The sequence below is a fragment of the Sander vitreus genome, chromosome 24 (assembly GCF_031162955.1).
Source record: "Sander vitreus isolate 19-12246 chromosome 24, sanVit1, whole genome shotgun sequence".
Classification (NCBI taxonomy): domain Eukaryota; kingdom Metazoa; phylum Chordata; class Actinopteri; order Perciformes; family Percidae; genus Sander; species Sander vitreus.
In genome coordinates, this window is record NC_135878.1 from 12,549,640 (window position 1) to 12,568,231 (window position 18,592).

Consider the following 18,592-nt stretch of genomic DNA (forward strand, 5'->3'; position numbering starts at 1 on the left):
TTTGCACACATGCAGTTGATAAAATACAATGTTTTATTAAAATTAAACTACAGAACAAGTACATCTTTCTGAGGAAAGGTACATACTTTTACTTAACTAACATTTAAATGGACTGTGTAGTCTTAACAACTCTTTAACATAGTACAGGAACCATTCACACACATTCATACACTGGTGGCCGAGGCTGCCGTACAAGGTGCCACCTGCTCATCAGATGAACATTCACACTCATTTACACACCGATGGCGCAGCATCGGGAGCAATTTGGGGTTGAGTGTCTTGCCCAAGGACACTTCGACGTGGGAATGCAGAGCCAGGGATCAAACCACTGGCCGTCCGATTGGTAGGCGGTCTACCACCTGAGCCAGAGTCGGCCAATGGCACGTGTCATGAAGCTTGTACTGTAGTTGTGAGCGCTGTTAGCAGTTGGTTGTGAGAGCCGCGAACTTAACAGAAACAAGAGCTGAGCGGCTAAAATAGAACACGACCGGTATAAAATACAAGACTAAAACTTGCAGCTCAGTACACAAAATGAACAATTGTTTAAAGAAAGGCGGCATGACAAAGAAAAGTCTTCAGGCTCGATTTAAATTAAGTGAGATTTGCAGCCGACCTGCAGTTTTCTGGGAGTTTTGTTCCTGATATGAGCATAAATGTGCATAAAAATGGAACGCTGCTTCTCCATGTTTAGTTCTGACTCTGGGGACAGAAAGCAGAGCTGCCCCAGATGACCTGAGAGGTCTGGGTGGTCCATGATGTAGCAGCAGATCTGGGGCCTCATTTATAAAACTATTCTGAAAGATTTCGTGCGCCAAAAAAGTCAGAATTTTCCTACGCAAAAACCAAATTCTGATTTATAACACCTTGCGGCGCACACCGGTACGCACTCTTCTTGTTAGAAATACGGACGTGCGTTACCTTATGCGGTCCTGCACGAGTCTCCCAACGTCGTCCCATATTTGTCCTAATAAGGTCCGTGTTAATCAATCAATGAATATTCCAACCTTGAAAGGAGCCCTTGATCACCAGTCACAAAACGGAAAAATGGGGGAGAAAAAAAACACGATTCAGTGATTGTGAGATCGAGGTGCTCCTAACAGAGGTAGAACATCGAAACAAAATCATGTTTGGAGGCCTTAAAAAAGGTATTTTGAACCGAACAAAAAACAATTGAGTGGCAGCGTACAACCGATGCTGTCAATAAAGTTAGTTCAGTTCCAAGAACCATTGATGAAGTAAACGTAGCGGCTCCAACTCCCTTACGCCAGCCTCCTCCAACAACCTCTCCACATCTGCCATTAGCGGCACCACGGGTCCCGCCAGAACTACTCCGCCAAACTCCAGTCGCTGCCCAAGTGAGGCACGCGGCCATGTCCTCACTGATGCTGTGCTACAATCACAGAGAGAAATCATTTCAGCAGTTAATAATCTGACCACTGAAGTGCGTAATATCAGCAATGTATTGACTGACATTTGTAACGCAATAAAAGCTTCTGGGCCTTCTTCAATTAGCAGTAACGCCAGTGGAGGGACTCCAATAAGTTGTGCCATGTTGTGCAATACAGCACAGGCCCTAATCATGAGACACACCTTTTCAGTCGCATATAATAGGACTGCCCCAGACCTATCCGGGCACCTCCAGCGTGATTTTAAATGCCCGATGGGGCGTGCTCCGCCAGTGTGTTGAAGCGGTTTGGGGCCGCAGTTTGTGGGTTGGGGAAGGGAGTGAGCAGCCAGGTCCTTAGCGGATACCCCCTTTCTCCTGCGTGAAAATTGTGTTGTAAATTATTGTTAGAAAGCCACCCCAGGCAAAGGTTAAGATAATAAAAAAACGCACATATATAGGCTTACCCAAAAGCCAACCGTCCTGCGCTGCGCCAGTCTGCAGCCGTCTCCCTACACTGCTTTGTCTCAATATGAAAGAGCTGTGTGTTGAGCCAGGCCAGCGAGCCACAACATTTAACAATATCATGTCCGCATCACATATGATTTGCACGTTAATTGAATGATATTGCTTTCGATTAACAAAAGCATACTCGTTCTCAGACGGTGCTTTTACCGCAATAACGTGTGCAGTCAATTGCTCCGATTACATTTGGGAAACCGGACATTACAGCAAATTGTGTTTTAATTTGGGCCTGCTCAACAACAGCATAGGGACATCCTATATAGCGAGGGGTCATTCGAATCAAACCTTCCAATACAGCTGGTGTAAACGCGCTGAATGATGGCTGTGATCACCCGCGGCGCTACCATTGGGCCCGCCCATTTTGACCCAGGCCTGTAGTGGGTAGTGATTTGCATTCTAGCAGTTCATCCAATAAGCAGCCCAAGGAAAGCTTTGAGTGAAAGCTTCTCAGCCAATCAGCGGCTTCTACCCCACGTGTGGACTCTTAAGCCTGCCCACAGGCTACATTGTCACCAGCAAGTGATCCAGTTGAAATGAATGACGTTGGCACGCAAGCTTTTCAAGCAAGCTCAATGAGACAGACACAGACGGTAGCTATCACTTAATATGAAACGCAAAGCAGCTTGTTTTCTTTTCAATTCAGCCAGAAGAAGGAGGAAACTCCTGCCATTTTAAGTAACGCGGTTACAAGTGACGAGAGACCATCCTGCTCGTCCGCCCCCTCTCCCCATCAAGTCCTCCCGTAGCCACCCCCTCACACCAGCAAGGCAAGTAGGCTAACAGTTAGGCTAACGTTAACGTTAGTGTCTGGCTGTCTGTATGCACATTTCTGGAGGGAAAAATAATATTGGCAGTAGGCAGAGGTAACTTATGATAGCGTTTTATGTGTTATAGGAGGAGACAGGGCCAGTTATTTCATGGATCCAGGATACTATGCATCCTGATAAAGTTCCCTTGCATAGTATCCTGGATCCATGAAATAACTGGCCTTTAAAAATACAAATCTGCCTGCCTCTATGGGAATTTAACATAGGGGTGTACTTACTTATGCCCCCTGTATTTTAAGGAACAACATTTATTTATTTACGATACATTATTCATTCACAAAGAAAATTGGTGTCCTTAAAGATTGGATTTTTCCTCATTTTTTTAATTAAGGCATTAAGCTCAATTTGCAAAAGATGATTTTATTTTTTTTAATTATTCCTCTTTTTAGTCAACTTTAGCATGGGTGTCCTAATTTTTTTCACATGACTGTAAGTTTCATAGCACCTACAATTATTACACTCGGGTCCAGTAGACCCAAACGCCATACGAGGGTTAAATAGATTCATTTGTTGGATATGAATATCCATTTTTATAATTCAAGGATCGACCCAATTGATTGTTACGAAAACTAAATAAAATTTTTTTTAGTGTGCTCACATACAGGCTGTGTGCTATGCATCCGGAGTACTTTATCCATGTGATATTTGGTGTTACCGTCGGAGGTCACTAAAATGCAGTGTACAAAACCTTGGGAGCATTACGCACGATCACACGTGTGGTCAAAAGGTTGCGGAAAACTGGGCATATTTTTTACGCATGGAAATTCTTTATAGATCCCTGACTTTTTCTTGCGTAACAGGTTTTATAAATGAGGCCCCTGAAATGTGTTTGTTTTGCTTTATAAACCAACAGAAGTATTTTTAAATAAATTCTTTGAGGTACAAGAAGCCAGTGTAAAGACCTCAGAACTGGAGTGATGTGATTTACTTTCTTGGTCTAAGTGAGGACTCGAGCAACAGCGTTCTAAATCGGCTGCAACTGTTAGAGATGCCTCGACCACCGTTTTTAGCCGCCGATACGATTGTCTATCATCCATTAGCAATATCTGCTGATAGAGGGCCAATACGGATCATTTTGTTGTTGTTTTGTTTAGTTATAGTACCTGATATAGCTGTTATATAGAATAGCCAGTTTGCCTGTTTGTAGCATATTGGGATCCAATGCCACCAGGTGGCAGCATAACCTAGGTAATATAATGGTGTGGGACTCTATAGTATGATTAGATTCACAAGTCAGTCTTGTTACATTCTTTTCCCATTTTCCCACCTAACATGGAGCATATATGCAAGACACCGCTCTGCGACTCTGCTATTTTCCGTCCGTTCAGTCAACAGAGCAATATAAGGAGCAATGCCACAAGTAGCCTACAATAAATCTAGAAAGACAACTGAAATGTGCAATGTAATAATTACATATCATTATGTGAATGAATTAACACACATTTATTAACAGGCTGAAAGAAATACATTAGCTAATAATAGGCTTACTAACCATGAATAGTCAAATAAATAAAAGGCAATATGTCTCATAATATTGGCTCAGTTGCATTATTGCAAAACAAAGACTAGAATTCAAGTCAGATACAGGCTGTATTTAAATAGCCTAACAAATAAAAGGCAACAAGCCTTGGAACATGGCTTGCAGTTTTATTATATAGGCCTAATGCTATAAATACTAATACAATTTATAAATACAAAATAAAATGGCCTTAGCCTAGTATGGCTTCTAAAACATGGTCCAAGGCCAGAACATTTAAAATAGCATGCAGGCCACTTAACAATAGACTTCTAAAAACATGGTCTGAACGACATGAAAATAAAAAATAGCATTCAGGCCAGAAAAAGTGCATTTCAGAAAGGAAGACATAAGTTACAATAAATAGCATATCGCTTAGGCTAAATGCCTATGCCTTGTTAATGATCTGGAAGCAGTTCTCTATGACAATAGCTCAATACATGTCCGAACAAACGTAGGCATTTTACGTCTTTTTTAACCAATTAAAAAAGATAAGATGTTTGAAATGTTTTTTATGGTAAATAAATAGAATTTTATGGTGAAAACTTAAGGAAGTCCGTTTCTCAATAATCAAAAACCACTGCTGTCTGTAAAACAGAGTTCTTTCTCTTACCACAACACTGCATTGTTTGCTAGCCACCTAAAACAAATTATAGTTAACCTGTAGCTATTCCTTAACAAAACAAAACATTGCATTGTTTGCTAGCTAGCTTAAAAAAAACTGTTGGTTAGCCTGTATCTATTCCTTAAAAAAACATTGTACTATTTGTTAGCTAGCTAAAAAAGTTAGTTAGCCTGAAGCTAACGTTACTCCTTAACAAAACACTAAATTGTTTACTCACAGAGTGTGAGGAGGAAACATGTGAGCTCCAGCCTGTCTTGATGCTGACTGACTATCAAACCATATGAAGAAGTAAATAATGAGTACATAGTTAATTATAACTGACAGGTGGTTGTATCGACCTGAACGCTCTCTGTGTGAGAAAGTGGTTTATCTGTGTTTTTTGCCCCCAGCCTGGAAGGCACTAGGATTAGGCACTGGTTATGGTTAGGGTTAGGTGCCTTGAAGGCAGCGGTCGCAGCGCTGCCTGGAAGGAGCAGTTGAGGGCAAAATCACCATCGAGCGAGAAAGTGAGCCTTGAAGTACGGAGAAACTGTTATTTTCATCTCAGCTTAAGAACTAATAAACACGTTCAGACCTGTCTAAATAGCACTGAAGAGTATAATTTAAATTATAATGTATGCATACTCGTAATATAATGTAATAGGTTCCTGTAGGGACACAATGATGGAAACAGTGTTTACTTAAAATATTAATTCAAGACTTGAAACTAGCGATTGAGACCACAAACTTGTTAGGAAAATGTTTACTGAGGTAACACGTCAGAGGCCTGTACTACGAAGCAAGTTTTGGGGTTAGTGAGGTAACTTCCGGTTCAATGCGTACATCTGATAATAACGCGTAAATGCGCACAGGAGCAGCAGCTGACAGCAGCTCTGTTCTGGTCTCGGCTCTGCTCACATTGCTAAGTTTCTCATTAATTATACGTTAATTCACCAACAACCCATCCACTTTTAATCAGAATGTATGACTCTACGGGCCGTATGTTTGACACCCCTGCACTAGAGTGTATCGGATGCACCGAAACCAGGATTCGGGTTCGGATTCGGCCAAATATTGGGCTTTTTGACGGGGTTCGGTTTCTGCTGCTCGTTAGCTAACGTTAGCTTTCTAATTTCACCCACCCAACGTGCCTACATGATACACTGGTTAGCGAAAATTTGCCAAACAATATTGTCACTCATCTGGCGATAGCGATGTGCTTTCCTACGATGCGAAAAGAACGTGTGAATTCAACATTAAGTTGTTACATTTAACTATTTTAGAGGCTGTGGACGTTGTTTACTTCATTAATGTGTTTACTGTGTTAATGGACTGAGGATGGGAGTAGGATTCAGTATTCGGTTTCGGATTAGGCAGAATCTTAACCAGTGGATTCGGTATTCGGCCGAACCCCAAAAATCTGGATTCGGTGCATCCCTACTATAGTGTAAATATAGCGCTGTTGAGACCTGGCATTGTATGGTCAATGTTGTAGAATAAAGTATTAGCATGGAAGCTCCGTTCAGTTGTCTGTGGACTCTTTGACCTAACTGGCTAACTGCTAGCTCTCTCCACCTACACCATTCACGTTACACTGCGCTTCCTCGTACTCATCGATAGTTTTTTCAAAAACTCTGAATATTTCGTCAGCAGCAGCAGCAGCAGTTAGGCAGTTAGTCTCTCGTTGACTAAGTCAAATAATCAACTGAAGATATTGTTGCTTTAATACAGTTGAAAGAATTATCTGCACTACGACTACAATACAGTCTCCGGCTCATTCAACACGAGCATACAGCTAATAGCGCGTTCCGTTTGCCTTGGAACTCGGAAGCCAAGTTTGCATACAAACAGCGTAGCAACATGTCCACAGATAGAAGTTGGACAGGACTGTGTGTATGACTGAATTAGTGAGACACAAATAAGACACAAGTGCTAAGTGTGGAGACATGGACCCTACGCCGTAGCCTGACGTGCACCTCTCGAAAAATGTAACTACTTGGTAGCGTTGCATTTCCCCATACTCATTTTCGGGTTCTCCTTCTCCATAAACAACATGAAATCAAGGAGAGGGTTTAACTTTTCCTGTACGGATTTCCCACCGTGGTCAGAAAGCACAGGGGGGACACTTTGTTTCTCTCACTATGACTCTAGAGTAGGCACTCGCTCTGAAGCTAATCACCGTCACTCTTTCGCTCGCTCTATCACACACTCTCCACGTGCACACACATGCCGGCCCTGCTATTGTCTTAAAATGATCAACGCACACACCAGATCCTGGTTCAGATGGGTCTCCTGGCTTTGTGTTGTGTTGTTTTTTTCAGGATCCAGATGCTAACGGAAAGAAATCTTTAGCCTAGTTCACATGTGTCAAACTCAAGGGTCCCTATCTTGCAACCGGGGCGCAGCGCAACGCAAAGCCCGACGCAAGTATCTTTGCTAGTTTAAGACCGCCAAGCGCCCACGTCGTGTAAATGGCAAATGCACCTGCGCCTGTCTGTGCGGCCATGGGCGTGCTGGTCTTACAAGGAGGTGTGTCCAGGTGCGTTGTTAGCGTATTGCTAGCTTGAGGCAGCGGAAAGTGATGGCGCCATTGACCAACAAAAACCTGGTCTAACGTCAATAACGCAGCACTTCATTGTTATTTTAACGCGTTAACGCATTAGTAAAATGCGTGCAATAAACCAATCAGAGTGTCATGTGTCCCGACCAGGCTAACAGCCAGGATTTAATCCTTGTGCCTTTTCTGTTCACTCAGCAGTGGTTTTGACCTTATTGTTATCAGCCTGCATTTAAATACAACAGGTACACATTGCTGTTCAGTTAAGCACTGTTATTATTTCATAATTATTCACGTGATTCTTGCTGTATGTATACAGTATAACCTGAAGTATGCAATGCCCTGATGTTACACACTCCGGTACAGTGGATGGCGTTATGCACCTATTGGTTTGCGATCCACCATTAAAGAGAAGACGAAGAAGAAGAAGAAGAAGAAGAAGAAGAAGAAGAAGAAGAAAGTTGTTTGTATTTTACCGACGTAAACACCGGAGCAGTCAGCGGAGAGAAGCCGTTAGTCGGATCCAAATTGCGGCAGAACCCGATGAGTTAGTTTCATCAGATATGGACCGACACCGGAAACAGCTGGCGGTGGTTTTAAACCCGGAAACGGCGCTGCGAGAAGGTTTGTTTTCTTATACTGCTCTGCTAATGACGCTAAGCTAACGTTAGCGCAATCATTCGCAGCCTGTTAGCCGGAGCTAGCTCCTCAAGCTAATGCGGCTTTTAAATAAGAGGATTAACTAAGAGTCTTTACCGTGTACTGTGTGTACGTTTACTGAAAGGAGCAATACGAGCAGCTGCGAATGGTGCCCCGGGAACAAGTGTGTAACGTGAATGGTGTAGCTAGGTGGCGAGAGCTAGCCGGTTAGCTCAAAGAGTCCACAGACAACTGAACGGAGCTTCCATTCCACTACTTCTACAACGTCGACCATACAATGCCACAGGCCTGTACTGCGAAGCGAGATTTGGCGTTAACGAGGTAACTTCAGGTTCAACCCAGGGTTTTCTGTACCACGACGGTGGATTACTTGTTACCCGGTGTTATGTCCCTACCGGTTTCCGTATATTGTGTTTACCTAACAGCAGTTGTTGCTGCTGCTGCTGCCTCTCTCTGCCCAGATTCGTCACACAATCACAAACGTATGAACTATCCTCCCAGATCTACTGCGGCGAATACGATGGGATAAGTGAGCTCTACATCACAGCCACATACAAAAAAAAAAAAAGAAATTGAAGAAAATATGATTGCAAGATTGTGTCGAGGTGGTTTCGAGCTCGCAAAGGGCAAAAACATACAATCACCTGTTGACAGCAGCTCTACGCTGTACAAGTGGTGATATTCTACCCGCAAGTTCTGAAGGCATGCACGTAATGATTCATTCTGCGTAAGCCTACATTGAATAGTAAAACATACCTCTGTGTTTGTAAAACGTGCTTGCAATACAGTGTTATTTGAGCTTGTGTGTGTGTATCGAACGAGTCTGTCCAAAGCGATGTTCTAATCATAGACTGTTAATATTTACAGTCTGTGGTTCTAATCGAACTCCAACACAGCATATAACGTTATTGAAATGATTTAAGGAGCGTTGAGCTCAGGCGATATCCGTTTCTCTCTCTCTCTGGGTTCAATAAGTGCGCCCCTCGTCGACACAGTACAACACCGCCTAAGCCCAGGGTAACAAGTTGTTTTTAGCTTTTCATGTGGCTCAGTGTTAGCTTGGCCAAGTTATATCGTTTCATACCACCCTTGTTAAATAAATGTGAAAGAGAGACCGTCTCTGCCCTGTCAGACGCTGCTCTCCCTCGCCTCTGGCTGCGTAAACGAACGATTGAGGAAATACATTTTCCCATGAGTTCTTTTGACAGACTTCCAGCTGACAGCGGGGTAGGTGAGCACCGCTGGCCGGCCGGCGGACGGGCGAGCCATCCCAGGCCGTCGCCAGCTGGCTGTCACGTCAGACTGGAGCTTCTCAAGTCCGACGACATCGGCGCAGATGTGCAGTTGGCCGTTCGTAAAAACGGCCCATATTCAGCCGTAATCCTGCACGTACTGTGAGCACATTTTAATTTTATTTTTTCTCTCCGTGAGACGCATCTAATCTAACGATAACAATGGGTAAATGTGCACAGGGGCAGCAGCCGACAGCAGCTCCGTCCTGCTCTGTGCTCCGTTTACAGTGCGCATTCTTCCCTAAAACGTTTAACCTCGGCAGTCGCAGTGTAATGTGCAGATTTTGGCGTTGCATTGCTTTTGGTAAAGGGCAAAAGTAAGGTCCAAGCAAGTAGTAGTTTGGCTGATCAACCTCCTCTTTCTACCTCCCCTTGCTGCTGGAAAAACATAAAATCAAACTAGTATTAGTTTTACAGTAAATGTAAACGTGGTCAACAGTCCGCACCATATTGGTCGGCACGAGGTAGAGTACTTGCTCTAAATGATGGGATGGCTCGAAGCATGTAGCTAGAGACGACGAGGATATATATATATATATATATATATATATATATACTTGCACTTGTAAATGTAGGATGTGACGGTTGGTCTTTGTGGTATTTGTCCCGCCCCTCCTCCACTGTGATTGGACAGCTTGGTTAAAAACGGACACTGATGAGCGTGGCTACTACCCAACGTTGAACATTCTTCATTTCTCTGAAGAAAATCTCAGTGGTGGTCGTAGCTGTTGTCATCTACTGGCCTGACCCCTGCGAGTAGATTCTGAAAGCAGTGGCGAGATCTCGGAGAGCGAAGCGACACGAAGCAGGGTTCCGTTCACAATGCTCTGAAGGTTTAATGAGACACACACAAGGATATACATGTTCCCTAACAATCACTTCCATTATTTATTAATGGAGTGTTTCCCTCTAGGATACAAATAAAATGGCTAATGACTTTCTTCAAGCTTCTAAAAGAATGGAATGTAACATTATTCACGACTGAAGCATAGTGTAAATATATGGCGCTTCCATTGCAAATAATAATAAAAAAAACTATAGTGGCCTCAGGAATAAATGCTTTGATAGACACAAAACTACCAGTGCTCTGTTGGTAATTTAGTTAATATAGAAATAACGTGCAGATGAGTTTTTTTCCCCCATCGTCCAATCGATTGGTGCCACTTAAATGCTGTTCCTTTAGCTATTGCCTTTAAAACAAAGGTCCAGTTTATTACTGTTGTATCATTTAACATGAGTTTTGTAGGTCTGCATCAGCAAATTATATCGGAGTAGCTTTAAATTGGAGTTTGCTGTTTGTTTGTGAGATGCGTTACAGGTTTGTGTCCAGTCCCTTCTTTAAAGAGGTCCCCTATAGGGATGTAACGATTACCGGTGTAACGGTAAAACCACGGTAAAAACTTTGATGTAACAATTACCCCTTTCATTTAAAATGGCCTTATTATCGCGGTGGATTACCACGGTGCGGAAACCCTGTGTCTAATTCTTCCCAGCTTCATCCGAGGCTCCTGAAGTTGCTCGACGGCTGTTTTTTTTTTTTATTTGCCTCCAACGTCGCCTTCCAGGCAGCTAACCCCTAACCTTAACCCTAAACATAACCATTGCCGCGCTGCCTGGAAGGCGACGTTGGGGGCCAAAAACAAAACAAAACACCAAATGCCCCTGAAGTAAGCACTGCGCTCAGACAGGAGAAAGGGACAGAGTGTAGCAGCATGTTAACAGACTTTTTTTCTTTATCATTCCTAACCGTCTGACACATGCCGATTTCATGCCGGTCACATTCACTCGGGCGCCGGTATTTAAAAATACCGCGATAATACGGAAAACGGTGATTCATTTTGGTCACTATAACCGTGAGGTTACATTTTCATACCGTTACACCCCTAGTCACCTACTTCACTCATTCCTTCCTTGGCCCATATCTCGAATTCTGCAACCAGCTTGCCTGGTTTAAGTGAAACATTTCCCCACACTGGGCTGAACTGTGACAGAGTCCATTATGTTCATGTATTCTTTTTTACACCATACCACACATTAATCATATTAAGAACTATAGGGTGAGCAGTATGTGTTCCTACATACCCTACAGGGCTCCAGACTAACTTTTTTTCACTAGTGGCCACCAACTGAAACTTTTAGGGGCACAACCAGAAAATGTAGGAGCAACATGCTAACCAAATATTCACATTTCTACTAATTTCCACTGTACTACTAATAAACACTTTGGTAATAGATGCAGAAATTACAATGATGCTGTTTCAAATTGGGTGTCACATTTTATTGTGCACTTTTGAAGATGTCATGACAGTACAAGATGTACAGATGTAGTACAGATGTAGTCCAAAGTTGAAGTGCACTGTGCATTGCTGTGCGTTCAACCTAACGCAGTTAAGTGCAGTGAACTAATATTGGAGTCCTTTCAAATGCATTATGGCCGAGGCAAATGTCCATACCGAGAATTAGCTAATAAAGTTAATTCAACTTCCTCCAGTTTACTGCGCCTCTTCGTGTCTGGGGAAAAGATACTGGCCGCTACGGACGTGGTTTAGGTGTGTGTGACGCCCGAGACTGTTCATTCAAAACCGCAATTGTGGATGGGATAGACAGATGGTTCATACAATCACCTGCCAGGTATTTTTTTTTGAAAGTGGCTGCCCTTTTCCAAACAGTTTCCAATGACCGCTTCTAAGATGGTTCTGTGTAAAACAAACCAGCATCTGGGCTGGGCGATATGACGATATTGTCAGAACAAAACATGCTGTATCGTGATATTGTTATCCACATATGAAATGACCTGATACAGACACAAGTTCTAAAATCAGGTCATGTCATGGAGGTATTCAGCACCGCATATAATATATTATTAGGCGCAGTGGATATGACACATGCCTTTGGTGTGGGAGACCCGGGTTTGAATCCCACTGCGATACATCAACCAATGTGTCCCTGAGCAAGACACTTAACCCCTAGTTGCTCCAGAGTGTGTTCGACCTCTGACACATATAGCAATTGTAAGTCGCTCTGGATAAAAGCGTCCGCTAAATGACACGTAATGTAATATTTCCTCCCATTCTCTCCTGGTCACCAGTGGTGTCCCCCAAGACTCCAGCAAATAATTGTTAAGATTCACAGTACTGGCTGTGTGTTTTGTGTTTCAGCTTTACCATCGGATGTCCAGAAAGTGATTGTTGGTGAAGAACATCAGCAGGAGTGGAGCTCCGGTCTGGACCAGGAGGACACGAAGCCCCCCCCACACATTAAAGAGGAACAAGAGGACCTCCGGATCAGTCAGGAGGGAGAGCAGCTTCAGGAGCTGGAGGAGGCCGATATCACCAAGTTCCCGTTCACTCTTCTCCATGTGAAGAGTGAAGAGGATGAAGAGAAAGCTCGGTTCTCCTTAGATCCAGATACGCATTTACAACCGGACACCGACGACAAGACCGGAGACTCGTCTGAAGCCGAGACTGATGACAGTGCTGATTGGAAGGAGACCAGAGAACCTCAGTCAGGTTTAAACTCTCTGAATAATAATAATAATAATAATAATAATAATAATGAAGTCCCTGTCAGTGATTTGAGATGTAGTGCTGATGCGAAAAAGTACGTGAAAAGATTTGGCACCAGTGGACATCTGAAGAGAGACGCGAGATCTCATACGGGAGAAAATGCATTTAGCTGCTCAGTCTGTAACAAAGCTTTTCCAGTAAATGGAAGTTTACAAAAACACATGAAAATTCACACAGGAGAGAAATCATTCAGCTGCTCCATCTGTAAGAAAGCTTTTCTAGAGAGTGGGTATTTAAATAGACACATGAGAATCCACACGGGAGAGAAGGCGTTCAGCTGCTCGGTCTGTAAGAAATCTTTTACATTAAGTGGAAGTTTACAGAAACACATGAGAATCCACACAGGGGAGAGACCGTTCATCTGCTCCGTCTGTAAGAATGCTTTTACAGAGAGTGGAAGTTTACGTAGACACATGAGAATCCACACGGGAGAGAGACCGTTCAGCTGCTCCGTCTGTAAGAAAGCGTTTACAGTGAGTGGAAGTCTGAAGACGCACATGAGAACCCACACGGGAGAGAAACCGTTCAGCTGCACGGTCTGTAAGAAAGCTTTTACATTGAGTGGAAATTTACAAAAACACATGAGAATCCACACGGGAGAGAGACCGTTCAGCTGCTCGGTCTGTAAGAAATCGTTTACATTGAGTGGAAGTCTACATATTCACATGAGAACCCACACACACAGGAGAGACAAAAGTTAGCCACGTGGAGTGGAGATCCAGTCTGGAAGGAAAACAGGAGGACCTCAGTCAGGTTTAAACACTCCCACTCAACGCACAAAATAAATGACTTCTCTAAAAGGGATGTGAGATGTTATACTCCGTCGGTCCTTTAAAAGTCCTAAGTCTCAAATCCAATCATCATCCAGCAGACATGTGAGTGTGTACCTGCGTAGAGTAAACCGGTCATTATCACCGTACCTAAAACGGCTGACGAACAAAAGCAGTTGGCACCAAGCTATCTACGAAGACTGGAGCTACCAGCTTCATCCAGCCTACACCATTGGGATGCAGCACAACAGAGACTGCATTACTTGACCTCAGAACCACAATTCTCCTAGCCTGACTTTCTCACAATGGCAGAACTGCCAGCTAACAAAAGGATTTCTTTCTCTGGTGATTTAACCAACTGGGCTAGCATTAGCATAGCAGCAGCACAACTGTTAACTGTCAACTTGTGTTCATGTACTTGCGTTAATTTGATGTAATGCCGTCTAGACCTGTACTGTCGTAATGTTTGTGTAGTCAAGTTTTTGGGCTAGCCGCACTGCTAAGTTGATGTGAGTTTAGGCTTCACATCAAGCCAAAGTCTAGCATGTAACAAACATCCATGTTCCTAACCTGGCATCTTAATATACACAGATTGACTCCCATGACATTTAGACATACACACTTAATTAGTAAGCAAACCTCCCACCTTAACATTTTTGTTGTACTGCACATTGCTGCAGCTCCTCTTTTCACCCTGTGTGTTGAGCTCTCTGCTTTAGCTACAGAGTGAGGAATCTCACTTCTGTTCCATCTTTGTTGGGAGTCGCACATGCGCAGTAGCTAGGTCAGCACTACAAGCCAGTCAAGAACAGAGTATGAGGGCGTGCCACGCTAGCAGCTAGGCGAGCATTATAACGTGTCTTCCAAAGTGACCACGTTTGTCTCTGAAGTAAAGGCTGGACTACAGTAGAGCTGCTTGGAGCAGTTTGTGAACAGTGTTTTCTGTTGGAGATGGTAAGTCCCTTTGGGGTGGACTTTGGGCTTTTTCACTTTGTAAACCTATAACGTGCACAACGTGCACTAAATGTTTTAGTTGATTTAGATATTGTTTGTTTTCATTTTGCTTTTAATAATTTTGTGAATAAACGCTTTAGAATATATGTGATGTCTATGTAACTTTGTACAAAAGGGAACTTTTGCAAGTTTATGGTATGTTCGTTTTGTTAAAAATGTAATTATTAATTCCAAATGATGGTCAATTAATCCGTTCAAGTGGTGCCCAAGACTCTAATTTACATTAAATCCCCTTTATTAACTATAGTTATACTGTCTGTAATTATTTTGATTATCAATCATTTTTATAGGCATTTTAGTTGTCTTACCCAAACATAGTTGCTACATCCGCATGATTCCCAGAAACTTAAGTTTTGCTTTTAAATGTGTTTGGGGGAAAAAAATATATATATTTATTGGGGATGTAACACAATGTTTTAACTAAGCATTCTAGAACTGCAACTTCACCCTCTAGCCAACTTAACACCCAAGCTAGCCTGGCTAGCTCAGTCGGTAGAGCATGAGACTCTTAATCTCAGGGTCGTGGGTTCGAGCCCCACGTTGGGCGGTGGTATTTTTGAGAGGGGAAATGTCTGAGGTAAGCACAGTGGCTGTGGTAGAACGGATCAGCTCTCCACCACAAGATTGGCTGTTCGATCCCGGTATAAGAATCCCCCGCAAATTAACAGTCTAGAATATTCCTGCATTGTATTCTCATGTCCTTTGCTGACCTTCTGTTGATCAGATTAGACTGAAGTCTGGTGACAATGCATCTTAAAATTTTAGAACTACAATTTAACATTCTAAACTACAATTAACATTCTAGAACAGCATGTTAAAATTCCAAAACTTCAACTTAACGTTGTAAATCTACAACTTAACATTCTCTAACTGCAATTGACATTTTTGAACCGCGACTAGACGTTCTAGAACTGCAACTTGAGCTGATGAGTAAAAGCAGAGGTAAAATCACTGCTTTGATAATTACAACCTTTACATATAATCTGAGTCCTCTAAGTCCCCAGTACCCTAGTCTCTGCCTATCTTTCCTACCATGTCTGACCAATATTTTCCCCTCCTCCATCCCACAAACATTCTTAAACTGTAAGTTAAATGGGTGGTTCAGAATTTTGGACATAGGACCTCATTTCCAAGTTAGCCAGTGTGTTATTTATCAGTGGAGACCGTTTTCAACACTTTTCATCCAGTCCTTCCAATTGCAGAGTTCGCTGGTGCTAGACTAGCGCAAGTCAACAGTATCTGCTAGCCTGCCACTAAAAACAGTCTTACCCACTCCACAGTACACCCGAGGCAAATAAATTATAACGCCAGACTATCGATGTACATGTCTGTGTTGATAGAATAATGTTAGAAATAAAACTACCCTTGCATCACATTGCAATAGTTATACTTTGTTCCCTGTAGTTGGTAGCATAGGCTACAGCAGCGGCGGAGTGATATTACCTAGGCTACTGAGAAAGCCGGGTTTCCATGACAATCACACAAGTTTATTTGCCTGCCGCTTCAATTTGCATGTAAACTGTCCGAGCTTACATTACTTTTCTGTCAGCAATTACCTAAAGTTAGCGGTTAGCCCAGCCAGGTATCTACCAAGAGTCGTCCACTAACGTTGTCAGTCTCAATCTATCAGTAGCAGCTAGGCTAACGTTAGGAGCTAACGTTTATTAGCTAGAGTAGCCTACCAAATGTTATTACCTGTTCATCATTAGCTGTTGGTGCATCTGGAAAGACGGATGGAACCGCATTCGTTGTCAGTGACTTGTGGTCCTTTGGATTGCGGGGTTTTTCAAAGTCTTAAAATGATCACTACACATTTTCCACTTGAGTAGAGTCTCCGCCTTGATGTCCAAGCCAGCAGCAAGAAGCCACAGTTGGTTCCTTTCTGGATCTCCCAATGGAAATTTGTGGAAACTTTGTGGTGCCCATCTGTTTGGTTTATTTTTACAATTTCTAAATGCACACTGAAACTCCATGTTGCCTAGTCCTTAGTTTCCAATCCAATGCTTCAATACCAATGTACTAGGCTACTGCTAGGTGTCCCGACTGGAGTGCGCTTCTCTGTTTACTTTTCGGCGCAGTACTACTGCAAAGTAAAATTCCGCCGCTGCAGAGAAACTAGTCCCTCAAAATGTAATGCGATCATTGAGATGCAAGGGTAGTAGGGTAACATTCAAAAACTGCAATTAACATTCTAGAACTTATTCCTGCATTGTATTCTCATGTCCTTGTTAAGTTACAGTTCTTCTAGATGAAGAAATTTTATTATTTGTCACACACAATGTAGTAGTAGTAGTGGGTTAAATACCCATCCTAAGCATTAGGAGCTGTGCACAGCCGCATAGCATCCAAGGAGCAACTGGGGGTTCTATTAGTGCATCTCAGTTTCCTTAAATTGCATCCCCAACTCCTCCATTTGCCTCCCTTCCTCGCGTCTTAGTATCTCCCACAAGGGTATCATTGGAGAGACGCAAGGAAATCATGGGAGGTGGAACTGAGGAGCTGTGAAGCTGCTGTGTGGGTCTTGCCTAGGTAGTGTGGAGGTAGTGCTGGGGCCAGGGCTGGAGCCACCAGATACTCTGGCTGATGGCTGTAGTTTATTCCCCATTGAAGTTCCAAAAAAAATCTTGTGTTTGTTGTGCATTTTGAAGTGAATTTTCAGGGTAAGACAGAGGGGGGAGGCACTTCAACAGCGCGGCGCTGCACTTCAAGTGACACAAGCGCCTGTGCTGGTTGAGATTGCTGTTATAGCCTTGTTTCACTCGGGGGGAAAAATGTTAAAAAGACAACAAAGTTTGCTTAACAAAGTTTGCTTAACTTTTTCAAATACGCTGGCCAGTCGGATCCCAAACAAGCAAAAAAAAAAAACGTTTCTGCTGATCAAGAATGTGGAGACCACGGTGTTTTTCTTTTGGTTAATTTAATATGGATAATTGCTGCTTGTGAAAACGATTTTATTTTTACATATCGCACCCATGCAGTGCATGTTCTGAAATGAAAATAAACATTGCCCTGATGTACACACAGCATTGTTTAGGTTTTTTTAGTCAGAGGCAGTGTACTTTTTTTTTTTTTTTTTGTTCCATTACCTCCAACCCCCATTTTGAGTCGCCGGACTCCTCTTCTTCTTCCTACCATAATATCTGCCTTCCTGTGCATGAAAAGAAATCACCAAACTTTGCACATAAGTACGGTGGCCCTGAAGTGCAAATCACAACAGCAAATAGAAAAACGCAACAGTAAATCATAAAACACAACGGCAAATAGGAAAACACGACAGCAAATATGAAAACACTTCAAGAAATCATAAAACACAGCGGCAAATATGAAAACACAACGGCAATTAGGAAAACACGACAGCAAATATGAAAACACGACAGCAAACATGAAAACACGACATGAAAACACGACAGCAAACATGAAAACACGACAGCAAACAGGAAAACACGACAGCAAATATGAAAACACGACAGCAAATATGAAAACACGACAGCAAACAGGAAAACACGACAGCAAACAGGAAAACACGACAGCAAATAGGAAAATACTTCAACAAATATGAAAACAGCGGCATTAAGTTCTACTGGAAAAGGTAGGGCCTATCTAGTAGAGGATGGACCCTCCTGATTGGACAGACGGACTGTCTGTCTTTTAACAGGAAGGAGAGGTGAAAAACATGGAAAAGCGCCTACTTTTAACAGAGAGACAGTCCATCTGTCCTTTCAGGGGGCTCTGTCCTCTGCTAGATAGGCCCTACCTTTTCCGGTAGAAGTTAATGCCGTTTTGTTTTCGTATTTGCTGTCGTGTTCTCATATTTGCTGTTGTGTTTTCCTGTTTGCTGTCGTGTTTTCATATTTGCCGTCGTGTTTTCCTATTTGCC

The 18,592-nt window shown here is 42.7% G+C and overlaps 1 protein-coding gene and 1 non-coding gene across 2 annotated transcripts; both read left to right on the plus strand.

Annotated features, from left to right (window-relative positions):
• The first annotated feature begins 7,858 nt into the window (after positions 1-7,858).
• LOC144512830 (uncharacterized) lies at positions 7,859-14,801 on the plus strand. The gene is made up of 2 exons (XM_078243779.1): positions 7,859-8,037; positions 12,524-14,801. Exons 1-2 carry the CDS (start codon positions 7,977-7,979, stop codon positions 13,630-13,632), a joined length of 1,170 nt encoding a protein of 389 aa, XP_078099905.1. The 5' UTR covers positions 7,859-7,976; the 3' UTR covers positions 13,633-14,801.
• A 388-nt stretch (positions 14,802-15,189) lies between these two features.
• trnak-cuu (transfer RNA lysine (anticodon CUU)) lies at positions 15,190-15,262 on the plus strand. Its single transcript has one exon. It is a non-coding gene; the product is annotated as a tRNA-Lys (tRNA).
• Positions 15,263-18,592: the final 3,330 nt, after the last annotated feature.